The sequence below is a fragment of the Dryobates pubescens genome, chromosome 2 (genome assembly GCF_014839835.1).
Source record: "Dryobates pubescens isolate bDryPub1 chromosome 2, bDryPub1.pri, whole genome shotgun sequence".
NCBI lineage: Eukaryota > Metazoa > Chordata > Aves > Piciformes > Picidae > Dryobates > Dryobates pubescens.
This window is the reverse complement of record NC_071613.1, coordinates 33,932,726-33,946,368: the sequence shown is the minus strand read 5'-3', so window position 1 is coordinate 33,946,368 and position 13,643 is coordinate 33,932,726. Positions and strand designations below refer to the sequence as shown.

The window sequence follows — 13,643 nt, the reverse complement described above, 5'->3', positions numbered from 1 at the left end:
TTTTTCTCTTGTAAGCACCCTTTCTAGAGGCTAAGTGGTGCTTGAAGAATCGGACAACTAGATACTGTTAGAATAGAATAGAATAGAATAAAACCAGGTTGGAAGAGACCTTCAAGATCATCATGTCCAACCTATCATCCAACACCACCTAATCAACTAAACCATGCAACCAAGCATCCTGTCAAGCCTCGCCCTGAACACCCCCAGCGACGGCGACCCCACCACCTCCTCAGGCAGCCCATTCCAATGGGCAATCACTCTCTCTGTGTAAAACTTCCTCCTAACCTCCAGCCTAAACCTTCCTTAGGTTTTTGTGGGTTTTCTTTTTTGAAATTCTACTATAAATTTACAACTCAACTGGCAGCCTCTGAACTAATGAAACAATACAAGCTTTGCTAAACTGGGGCAGAGGAGCCTCTCAATGTGGCTCTAAAATAGATATATTAGATACAAAGCTGACATTTTAATCACTACACCTACATCTTCCTCAGACCTTCCAGCACCGCTCCCATTCTATAGATAGTGGGGGAAAAAAAAAAATAGACTTGTATGAAATCACACCCGAATCAGTGCAAAAAGTTTAAGGCTAATGTGAAAAAATATGTTGTATTCATCCTTCTTACAGCGCAGCTACAAAGCCTGTTGATATCAGTATACATACATTCAGTTGCAACTTGATGTAGTGAACATTTTTAAAAATTCAGCACCCACCCAGTTCACAAAGAAACATCCTATGTAATCATCCATCAGATACTCGGGTTTAGTGGTGCTCAGCATTATCGCCAGAGAAATCTGCATTACAGCCGTTTCTCCTACCCAGCTTTCATTGCCTAATTTTAAACCAGCTTTCTTTTTTGCTATATTATCACTTTCATTCAAGTTTTAGAAGAAAGAAAGAAAAGCAATTCTCATTGCTTTAAACACAGTCCCTTCCTGAAAACTGTCCATCTTGCAGACTGAGTGAAAAACAGACTTCATGGAACAAGGTCTGTGATCACGTGAATAAAATTTCACAACGTAGATGCAGTTAAAGCCCTGAGGGCAACTTGAAATCAGGAAAGGGCAGAGTTTTAAGTCTGTAATACTTCAAATTGGGGAAAAAAAATAAAAATCAGGATGTATTCAAAACATATTTCAAGACATCAGTAAAAATACTTGCGTGCAATTAACATGACCCTTGACATAGAAGCATCTGAACACTCAGCTGCATAGTACCTGTTGCCCTACAAAGCTAACTACTTTCCTTCTTAGATAAAGGATAAAGACATTACTCTGTCTCCTATGGCCCACTCCTATGGACCTCTATGGCCATAATTTAAACAAACCCAATTGTAATTCAAGTGCTGTTCCCCAGCTGACAAGAAAATAAAGCTGAACTTCTCCTTAATACATCTCATACCATGAAATTCCTTGGATGGCTCAAGTGAGCTTCCTGGACCTACTTCCTACAGCTGATTTGACAGAGACAGAACAACCATTGATACTGGGAGGCAGCTGCACACCTTACCAATGGTTGACAAATTGGGATGTGTTTTACCTGGCATACTTTTAACCTAACTGCCCCCACATTCCTAACTTTGAAGGTAACTAAACACAAAGCTAACCACATAGAAGGTTTTTAAAAAATGAACAGATCAATGAACAAATCTTTAATGGACATAGAGAGGATCCAAACCCAAGCCAGGCTTACCTCTAGCTGTTAGAAAAGGCAGACAGTCCAAATGAGACCAGTGCCTGTACAGTCAGTAAAGACTAATGACCTGTCAAGTCTCCTGACGCATGGGGGTACCTGCCACGTGCACCACACTCTCTTCCCTGGCCCACTGCTTTAGCATGCCTTCTCAGTGACAAAAAGAACTCGTAAAAGCAACTGAAAAAAAAATCACACCAGGAAGGCGGAAGTTTCACCAACAGCTGTTCCCATGAGAAAAAAAAGTCAAGTTGGAGGCCACCCTCATCACCCTGACTGTGCCCAGCAGGAGCCACTGCCATCAGCAGAATTGTACCACCTGAATAAGCCAATATTCTTCTACATTCTCTCAAGAGACAGGTGGCTGCAAACCTCTAACTGCCCAAAGCGCTGGCCATTGCTGCTGGCACTACAGCAGTAGAGCTCCTGCACAGTGATACATCTGGACACAAGAGGAGAGATTCCCAGATACATTGTTTCATAATGATGTCACTGGGTACACCTCCACCTGAGCATGGGCAGTTGATGCTTGAACATCCAGAAGTTTCCCACTTGTACCGCATCACACTGCTCTTTTTATCAAAGATTACCCTCCCTCCAGCAAAATCAACAGCATGCACAAATGAAAACTGAGCAGGAGGGCTGTGATAGGAGGAATAAAATGGTAGAGAGGCTCAGGGAAAGAAGAAGAACAGGTTGATGGACCTGGTCTAGGAGAGAGCACACACACCCCACCTGGAGAGCCATTAGGGATGGTGGCCAAATAGCGCAACATCAGACAATCACTGTACTGATGCCTTATTGCCCTTAGAAAGATGGGATTTCAAAGTCATAACAACAATAAAAAGTAAAAATAGCAGGCTTTCTCCTTTTTTTTTGTTTTGTTTGTTTGTTTGGTCTTTTTTTTGGTGTGTTTTTTTTTTTAATGAACAAACTTGAAGAAAGAGATTTAAGAAAAACAGCAGGAAGGTGGTGTCAGATGTTGGCAGAGATCAGTGTCTGTTATTTGCACTTCTCTAGAAGAGAAAAACAAGTGAAAGGCTCAGAGAGAACAGCACGTTGCAATTTAGCCAGGAGAACAAATCAGGTCAACTTTCAATCACACGACACAGGAGGGAGGGAAAAAAAAAAGAAAGAAAGAAAGAAATCACTATTAAGGTCACTTACTGGAAATTATTTTGTTGTCACAGCTTCAATATTTCAATCTCAAATTATAGTATATTTTGAAAGTATAACAAGAGGAAAAATACAAGAGATGTTAATATATAGTCTAACACATGACCAGTCTGTTCTTTCCACAAATTCTACGTGTTTTAACTGTTTCATTGAAAAGTGAAGAGTAGTAAAAATAAGCTAATGCTCAAGATACAGCAAAACTAGAAGGTTTCATCTAGCAGCCAAATTTTGCATCATCTGCAATACTCATCAATTGTAACAAAATTAGGTATCTGGGAAAAAGAAACAAAATTTTAGAAGTATGTAATAAGAGACAAGAGGAATTCAGACCATTTTTACAAAAAGCAGCTGAAGTTTTTGTATAAGCTTAGCTTGCTTATGAGACTGCTGTGGGGGATGGGAGGTCCTAAGCACAACATTAGTATTCCTAATGACTAAACAGACAGCTCATTAAAACTTCACGCACACATTTTATGTATATATAAAAGTCTGCAAATGCATATAAAATTGCCTCTTCCTTAATATTAAACACTTGTGTGTACTGGAAGCGACAATATGTGGCAGAAAGGGGCCAAAAAGTCCCAAAATCTATGGATGCAGAATACAAAACACCATCCAACAAGGAAACAACGACCACAATATTTGCCTTTCACGGTTTGAATACTGCCGTTACCCCTCTTAGGCATTATTAGCATCACAATCATTTAATACTACAATTTCATTAGAAAGAGGTAATATGTAATTTAATTGTAGAAGTAAATTAAATAGGCAGTGACGTTCAAAAAAAGCATTCACATATTGGGGCAATACCATGCAAAGCAAAGTGCTTTTGGTATCTCTAATGAAAATTCTAAACCTGTATCTTCAGGAGTTATGACTATTTACACCCTACAGTAACTTTAAAACATGAAAATCCCACTCCTCATAATGGTTACAAAGGTACTAACATGAACCTAGCAACTACTAGCAATATACCTACTCTTAACAATCTGTAATCACAACTAAAATAAAAAGTATTACTTCACAAAGATACTGACACCACCTAGACGACCACCACTTTTCTCACCACAGTTGAAGTTCTCACCTGGCTGGTAAAGGGAACACACCATAGGGAAAACAGATGAGAAACAGAAGTGGGAAAGTTTCCTGGATATACCTTAGCAATAACAAAGGACTTTGAAAACTTCCAGGACTTTTGAGATATCTTTTAATGCAACTTTCAACAGAGCTGTTAAAAACTGATTATTATCTATTGAGACTAAAAAAACTTGCCAATAAATGAAGAGCCCCAGCATAATACCTGCAGATTTTTTCCTAAACTAGTCAGGTAATAATTTAAATTAAAAAAAAAAGAAACAACAAACAAAGCTATTCCAAAGGTTTTTTTGACCATACAAACAAATTTATTAAGAGAACTGATTTAATTACAGTCTTGTATAAGCAAATACAGTTGGTCTCTAGAATTATATCACTTCAAACAATGTAAGACTTGCTGTAAGCCATCAGTGTCAAAAAAATTGTCCTGTCTAAACAAACAAACATAGTTTAAATTACAATTTTGTATGTATTAATTTTAAAATGCACATTCCTACTGATCTTAAAGAGAATTTTAGCAATAGTGTGGATTTTATTTTCTATTTCCTTATACTGAAAACATCCATTTAAAGGACACTATGCCTCTCATCACTTTTACTATGAAGAAGCTAGGAAACAGCAAAGCCTGCAAGCTCCCAGAGGACCAAAATAGCTAGAAGGAGGGTATTAGGGCACTTTAAAAAAAAAAAAAAAAAAAGGCATTGGCTGCAATACAGCTTCAAAATTTAGGACAAAACTGTACAACTTAGGAGAACTCTGCATTAACTTGAAAAAAACCATACTTAAATAGAACTACGCAGTGTACAGGCCTGGTAAACCTAAGCCACAGAACTGAAAGAAGTATTAGAAACACTGCTGGTAGCATCATGCAAGTTTGTTTCCATAGAATCAAGAGGTGCAAGAGTTTAGTGGTGGTGAAAAGAGAAAAAAAAACACCTCTGCTGTTAAACTGTGTGATCCTAAAGGCATCAAATATCCAGTGAAAACCAGGATATAAATAATACTCTGATTTACAGGAGTTTTAAAAGCAACTTAAATGTTTATTTATATATTTATCAGTACTTTCCAGTTTGCTCTAATTCATATGTTTTAGAGGTTCTATTACTTACCTAAATAAATATTTTTTTGCAATTCACCAGAATTGTTTTGAGCTCAAGGTACAGTCATAAAATTAAGTATCTAGAAAGCTGGATGTATGTGACATCATGCAATGGATTTTTCTGAACTCATCAGTATTTCCTGTTATTCCTCATAGTTATAGGTGTATTAGAAGTTCAAAGAAAGGGAATTCAGCACTTGACAGCCTTCAAGTAGCTATGGTGAGGCTTCATTTCCTGCAAAAGGCACTCTGGATTTTCTTACCACCATCCTCATCTCTTAAAATCTGAAGTGCAAAGTGCTTTGTTCTTAAGGACATTATAAAGAAAGCACTGCAGCCTTTAAGCTTCCACCCACTTAAAACTGTGCAGATATGATGAGGCAAGATGCACTGCTTAATGCTCCTGCTGCCACTTCTCAGCAAGCGGAGGTGGTCCCAGGGAGTACCATCTTTCTCCATGATGTTCAGTTTTACATAAAGGCTCCGGTAAATTGCTTTCCATTCCGAAGTGATCAGGTTCCCGTCACAGTTGTGTAATCATCCAACAACCCCTATATTTCCCTCTAAATCCTTGGAGAACACTCTTTGGCCTCAGAGCCTTTCCAGCTAAAGCTAAAAAGGCCTTCTGAGCACAGGGGGAATCAATTTTCTTATTTGTGTATTTTAAAAATACGCTTCGATGTTAAACATGTAAGCTAAACTTAGAGTGATAAGAATCTACGGTGAGGTTTAAAGTTTATGATCTATTAAATTCATACAAGGGAAAAATACATTCAAACAATATAGACTTTATGCTCTGCTGGCAGCCAAACCATCATATCACTGGAAGCCATCAGCAAGCTGTCCAAACCAGAGCTCTGAAGCACTCAAGCAGCTTTCACCAACAACCCTTCTGCCATTTTCATTTTTCAACCACTTCAACAGTTGGTTCACTCAGAACTGCTAAAGAGTGACTGACGACTCAAAGAAGGAAAGCATGGCTTTCTTTTCCAAGTGATGAACAAGAAGGAACAGTGACTGGATTTGGTCTATTAACTCTGAATCTTGCAAGGCACAGTGACCAGAAATAACTGACTAGTTTCACAAACTACAGATAATTCTGTTTAATCTAGTTTACATGCAAAACACATTTGGCTAGATTTATTTCTTCTTATGTATCCAGCATAACTAGAATTCCTGTTATTTAGCAAATAGTTACCTAAAAGCTGTCCACAGCATGGAGAATTGTTTCTTAAACATTAAGAATCTGAGCCACACAACTACTTAAATAAATGCATATAGATGCATACCCTCCTCCTGCCTAGCAAGAGGAACGATCAAATTAGACCAATTAGAATCAACTTTTCTTTAGGAAAAATAATTAAGCACAAATGCAAAATAAAATTAAAAACAATTATTTAATCAGGATTTCCTGCTCATTGATTTAAGTCATGATTAAAATTAGTAATATAATCACTCTGACTTCAGTCAGTCCCTCCAGCACAACCCAGCCCTAAAGGCTCTTGCAGCCCCAGCCTTCCCCTGTCCATCTTCAGCATGCCCAACCTCACTTAAACTCTTCTACTCCCCTCTTCTGGGACTAAGTTTGACGAGGTCGATTAAAGCTCACCAGCATTCATGCTCCTGCCACCTACAACATCCTCCCCAGAGAACAGCTAGTTGCCAGGATTTTTCTGCTGGCATATGATGGTGCTCTGCTCAGGAATGAAAGGAAAGAGAAAGACCTTGAGAGGCAAGGTGCCTGGGAAGGAAGCAGACCCTTAGTTCCTATCACAAACAGAGCATCTCAACAAAGACGGTGTCGAGACGAAGGGAACTGTAGAATCCAAAATACCTTCTGATGCTCATTAACCCTTTTATACTGTTACCAAAACTGATTCTGAAGTACTGAACGAAGTCCAGTACTTGTCCCTTGTTATCTTCAGCAACCATTAGAAGTTTCCCACTTGTGAGTCCATTTGACAAACTAGGTTACGTTACAGTGGCCAGCTTCTTTAACAGGTCTCCAGCAACCACAACTGAAGCACTGCCACTCTCAACAGAAACCCTCTCTCTTCTGCCCACCTTCATCTCCATCTGGAGCAGCCTGGCAAAGTGAATTTCAGTTTTCCTCTTTCACAGTTCAAACACACCATGCCAAACAGAAAGAAGTTCATAAACTTCACAAAGATAAAGCTTTTCTTCTCCTGCCACCCCTTGTGTGCTTTTATGCTTTAAAGGAGCTACAGTTCAGAAAATACTCTACTGCATGAACATCACTTACTAACTTCCAACATTTTCTGGTGTTAAACCAAAAAATAAGTATGGGGGTGAGAAATTTAGTATGGGAATGATATGGTTTGGGGGCAAGTACTACTTAAAATACAACCTTATATCAAGAAATAAATTATTATTTGAGTCTGTCATATTTCCATAATCTCCAGCTTTTCAGGTAGCAAAATTCTACAGAATTAACTTTGACCATGATGCACATATACAGTAGCCTTTCCCAGGAGTCCCACTAGTATTGCGATCATTTAGGATTACCAGGCTCTAAGAAAATCCAAACAAATGTCAAGACTAACTGCAAACCAGAGTTATTAATAACAACAAAGTTTACTTCAGCTTGCTGAAGAAAAACAAAAAAATTACCTGCCAAAAGAAAAAAGCAAACAGGGGAAAAAAAAAAAGGAAAAGGAAAAACATTACAAGCTTTTTATTTGAACTGAGATAACAAATAAATACAGCCTGTCCTTAAAGATATGATTCTTCCTACATTTAAAATGGAATAGGTTAATGGAAAATTCCATTCTAGGCAAGTTAAAACAGAATTAAAATAAAACAATCACCCAAGTACTAATTTGCTTCCTTCTCTTCTTGTCTCCAATGCTTGCATTTTAGAAAGCCAGATTCAAGGGCCAATGTTAAAAAAAGGCCATCTTTTCCCATTTCTTATCTGGGCATGCTATAACATCTTGAAAGAATTGGCATAAGCATCAGCTCACTATGAGAAACACAACTGCCACAAAAACAGCAGTAATATCACAAGCTAGAATCTGTAAATATCAGTGGAACAGCAAAGTCTTACACAACACCTGATCATGCTACAGCCAGCCTAAATAATCTCCGATTGCTGTGCTCATCCCAAGTAAAAATGTACCACCATCTTTAAACACAAAGTGTTCCCATTCTTATTTGCTGCTACATAAAGTGGCTAAATCAATAAAATTATCAATCTACACTTGAATGACAAAACCCAAACTTACTGAGAACTTACTGGTTAAGCAAATAAGCTGAGTTTTTGTACTACAAGCAAACAACAGAAAAACACAACCTTGGAACTTTCAGTAAGATCAAGTAGCTTTCGTGTTCTAATAAATACACTGTATGTGGCACATGTAACACAACCTAGAAGCATTTTCTAGACTGGAAACTTAAGGAGGAATAAATTGTACCTTTATTCTCAGATGGACAACTACCATCACATTCTAGGCAACACTAAATACAAGTAACACAAATAAAGTTGAGGGTTTTTTTAAAGTCAACAACAAAATCTGCTACACCTTCAGCTTAATTCTTCAAAGTGTGTCAAATACATGTCACGAGTTTATTAACCATTTTGTCATCACAGATTAATTTGGGTTCAAATTTGAAAACTGCAGTGTACATTCCTGTTCTGGTAATCCAAAGTTGTATTTGGCATTCTGTTGTGTGCTTAGCAAAGTGCTCAAAGCCAACAGCACACAAATAACAGCCAACTTGCAAAGCATCATGCTTGACTACCAGACACTGTGGACCTGCCCTCAACCTCAGAAAAGAAACTATTTCCAGACATCATGTGTACCTCTCAAAATCTCTCCCATCTCTCTGCCTTCTCAGCAATGGACCAAACATTTCCCATTCACAAAACAGCACTTTCTAACTACATGCTTTATTCTTTTCAGTTGCATGCAAAAAGCAGTTGAAAGTCAAGAAACTTCAACCATGAAGTAGTGTGATTGCAATACGTGAGCACAAGATTTAGCCACATGATCACATACCATATGTTAATACTGCATAGCAGTCCTCCTAAATTCATGATATCATCTACTGCAGGGCTCTTGGATAAGAAACCACATATCCCACACATAAGTTACTAGCATATAAGATAACTGACAGAACTACAGACATTTACACGCGATACCAAATAGCACATGAGATATTTCTTGTACAATAAAAGTTTACAGATGCAATTGTATTCAAGACCACCTCAGTCATTTCACTTTAAAACCTTAAAACATTAATTCAAACCCTATACAGCTAAGCCACAATCATTCTGTGAGATACGGAAGACAACATCCAATGAAAAATCTTGCAGTAATGTTGCAGTGCATTTGAAAAGATTATTTTCTTTAATTTTGCCTTTACTTCCTAAGTAGTCCCCTTCTGGTACTGAGAAGACATGGTAATTTATAACTTTTTAAATTAATTATAACTTCTTAAAATACAATGTTGCAAGATAGTTCTATACGTCAGAGCTTTCCTTTCTGCTTTCTCTGTATTACAGCTTCAGAGAATATTTTTAGGACTTCCTACATAAGGGTGCTGGAGGTTTCTGTTCTTAATAAATCAGAACCTTTAAATGCCCCTGCCACAAGACACGTGGTGCACTCAGCGCTCATTTGAAGGCAGCACAGGCATAACTGTCACAGAAGCCAACCAAAGGCATCTGAATCCACAAACACGAAGGCCAAGCCAGTCCACAGGACCAGCCCAAGTGCCTTATGTACATTATCTGGAAATATTACCCTCCCTCGGAACAGGAATAGGCATCACCAGCAACGCAGCTCTGATCCAGTATGGGACAGTATCCTCATGTACAGCTCCAAAGCTCATAAACTCTGTTAACATCACAAAGTACCACAAGCTCAGAATCAACGACTGCACCAACTCCTGTAAATACACTGCCTTGCACACTTATTAGTTTCATCTGACATAATACTTTCACATATATAAGCTAATGTCTAAGAACACACAGACACTTTTATATTGCATGTTAGACATTTAATTGTAAACTGTACACACATACAGTAAGGTGTGCTGTTATCTCATGAGCATGAACACAAAATATAAACCCATGAACCGCTGGCAGCTTCTGTTGATTTTCAGACAGAACTACCTACCTAGTAAGGATGCACAATTAACATGACCCAGGAACACCATGCAAATACAGTACATTATAGTACCAAGCAAACACCAGGGTTCTGATTACTCTGTCACCTCTGATTCTGTATTAGAGGATGCAAATTACAGTACCCAGAAAAATCCAACATCATGAGTTGCAAGAAAGAAGTAAAAAGCAGCATATTAAAGATTAATTTCACCAAAATGTTCTTGTCTAAGGAACATTATTTTTCCTTAAAATAAATATATAAGTTGTGCTGCAAGCCTTTATGTCAAGTATCTGAAATACATCTAAAGCCACCTCACATATACACTCTATGTGAATACTGTATATATGCATATTCATAGCAAGTGTTTCAGTATTGAAGAAACCTACTCTTGACAATCTCAAACTACATATTCGGCCAGTAGTTGTTGTGGTTTCCCTAAGAGCTTCAGTTTCCCAGAAAAGACGAGTGCAAAATGCCTGCCGCTGTACTCAGCATCTTTAACATATACCATAATTCCTTTCCAGGTATTTTCTAGAGCATTTCATGTCAATCTACCAGCAGGAGCGTGTGCAAAAGTGACACAGAGTGATACAAGTCTGACAACTACTGGCATGGAAAATGGAGAAACACATACGACGTTATACATTTTCAGGATGATGAATCCCTGTTACCAAGTCCTCACATCGCTTATCGAGGGGAGGGGGGAAGAAGAGGAGGAGAAAAGGCAAGCGACTACAGAAAAACCTGAAAAACAATTACTCCCCATTTTCACTATGATTTCTATTTTAAGTTAGGAAGTTTCCTGCTTGGAGAATGACATTTTATAGATGCTACAAGAAACGCTACGTGTTATTCATTAAACTGGGGTAAATCGAGTAAAATTATACAACTGCCAAGTATGCAAGCATCTGTCTATAAAAGTTCTCCTCCGCCAGGAAGTAGTTATTTTCGCTAAAAGCACAGAGCAATTCACTAGCTGTATAACTGCTACATCTTGTGGCAATACATTTCAACGCAAGGAGGAAAACCAGACAATACCCGAAAGGGAATTGTGAAGGGACTTGTTTGCTCATAACCTTCACACGGATATTCCCTGCAAACACCCACAACACCCTGCTGTCGCTGTCGGTGTAACACAAGAGGGGAGGAGCAGGGGAGGGAGGAGAAAAATATTATCATCTAAGGCGTGATGGAGGACAGGAGAAAGTTGCAGTCATTCCGTGGTGGCCGTAAGGCGCTCTGTCACTTCTTCTGGCCGTAAAACCGGCCTCCCCCGAGGGCGCCTTCCCCGCGGGGACGAACCCTCCAATGTCGACCCCTCTTTCCTCCCCACCTCCATGATGCCAAAAGTGCCCGACTCCCTCCATCCAGCAACAACGGCGGCATCCTCCAGCACAGCACTTTTACTTTGCCGCTGGCGGAGGGGAACCGATTTCGGGGAGGACGCGGCGAGTAGCCGCGCGAGGAGAGCCGCCGCGGGAGGAGACACGAGCGGCGGCGGAGGGCGTACAGCCCCGGAGCGGAGGAAGCGCGGCCGATTCCCCCTCCGCGGCCCGGCGGCAGGGGGGAACAACGAGGCGCCGCCGCGCTAAGAAGCGGCGGCGGAAGACACGGGCGGGGACGGCGGGGCCCCACTCGCCCAACGCCCGAGGCTCCCCTCGCCGCCACCGGGCCCAGCGCTGACCCCGCACCATCGCCGACGAGGGCACCAGCCTCTCCCGCCGCCTGTCCCCACCAGCCCGGGACCGGCCTCCGGCGGCGGCTGCCGAGCCCCTCCCCGAGGGCCGGGCCCCCCGCGCAGCCCCGCGGCGCGCTGGTTACCTTCCTTGGGCGGCTTGCCGGGCGGCGTGCCGTGAAGCTGGGAGGCCGCCGCCGCCGAGGAGCAGCTCTGCAGGCTCGGTGGGGACGTGGAGAGCCGGGACCAAGATGGCGGCCCCTCCAAACTTCCACTGCTACTTTGGACACTCATCAAGCTACTTTCCTGGAGCCCGGCAGCCGCCGGGGGCGGCGGGGGAGGCGGCGCGGCGGGGGGACACCCAGCGCCGCGCTCATGGCCGGGGGGCCGGCCCGACACCGGCGCGGGGAGGCCGCCGGCAGGGAGCGGGCTCCGGAGGCAGGCGGGGCGCGAGAGAGACGGGGTGCGGGGCCAGCGCAACCTGCCTGCACCTCTGCACTGCGTCGCCGCCGCCGAGCAGCCGCCTGTGTCTGAGGCTAACCTTCCCCGCCGCCGCCGCTGCCGCCGGGGAGGGGAGGGCGCAGGCGGGGAGGGGTCATGCGCAAACAGGATCGCGAGCCGAGCGAGCGCCGCGCTCCGCCGGCGCCCAGTGGAGCCTAACCGTGCTGTAGCCGCCCAGGGGCGGCGTGCGGGAAGCGGCGTCCCCCGCGCACACACCTGCCCCGCGGCCCTGCGCGGCGCGGCCTGAGCATGCCGAGCGGTTTCTGCCTTCGTAGCCGCTCCTGGTCCATGCCCTGTGCCGGTCTGCAGCTGCCCGCGGACTGACCTCCCACCTTCCCCCGCACGCTTGTCCCGCGGCGGGGATTTTCCTCCCCACCCCAGCGCGCACCTTCAGCACCGTAGGCAGCGTTCCACCGGCCGACGCTGCGGGGCCGGAGATGGCTTCTCCGAGGTTCTGGCGCTTCTCTCCTTCCAGGTCTCCTGAGTGGCCCGGACCGCCCGCGCCGGAGCCTACTAGCTCCACCGCCACGGCCATGATCGCTGGAGCAAAGCCCGTACGCGTCGGGGCCGCGCCACCCGGCACAACCCCGGTGTGGGACCGCGCAGGGCGAGCCCAGCCCGCTGCTGCGGTAAGTACGGGCAGTAACAGGGGGAGTGAACGAAGCATTTCCTAGCACGGTCAAGTGAATGTTTTTGCCGCTCTTTCTCCGGGGCTGTCGAGGATCGGACGGACTGAAAGTGTTTTTCTTTTCCCGAACAGGACCATGTGGCAGCAGAGTCCTGGTGGGACCCCAAAGAAGCTCTTGTCCTGAGAAGGTGTTGCTCGCCAGCTGTCACCTGCCTTGCTGCAAAGCTGCAGATGCCACCAGAGGAATCGAAACTGGGGCAGGAGCCATGGGCCAGGCCCCACGACCTCTCACTTGTCTCACCCCACAGGCTGAAGCTCCCAGCAGGAGAACTCCCCACCTTTCAAAACGTACCTTGCTGCCTCGAGTTAGGATAGAGTGCAGACATAGCAGAATTTAAACCACATTTTCAGGGTTTCCTTCCTTAAAAGTAACAGTCTTCCCTGAGAACATGACATAAATGGCAAAGGCAGTTCGTGAAGAAAGCCTTTTTTAATTTATGAGTGCAACTTAAGTATGAGAATGATTTTGATTACTTGAAAAAATACGTTTGCAGATACATTGCATTCTGTATATCCAAAGAGATATATTCATCAGCAAAGCATGGGACTCATTTTGTGGTTGGTTTTGCAGAGCCATCCTAGCTATC

At 42.9% G+C, this 13,643-nt stretch overlaps 1 protein-coding gene across 3 annotated transcripts in view; it reads right to left on the bottom strand.

Moving 5' to 3' along the window:
* The window catches only part of TLK1 (tousled like kinase 1), a 69,510-nt gene extending 56,650 nt beyond the window's left edge, over window positions 1-12,860 (bottom strand). Inside the window, exon 1 of one of the 3 annotated variants that reach the window (XM_054174581.1) lies at window positions 12,757-12,860. Coding sequence is in view for 1 of the 3 variants with exons in the window: in XM_054174574.1 (XP_054030549.1) it covers window positions 12,014-12,161 (148 nt within the window). In the remaining 2 variants the exon portion in view is untranslated. The other 2 variants (XM_054174574.1, XM_054174586.1) reach the window with 2 other exon arrangements.
* Between the last annotated feature and the right edge of the window lie 783 nt (window positions 12,861-13,643).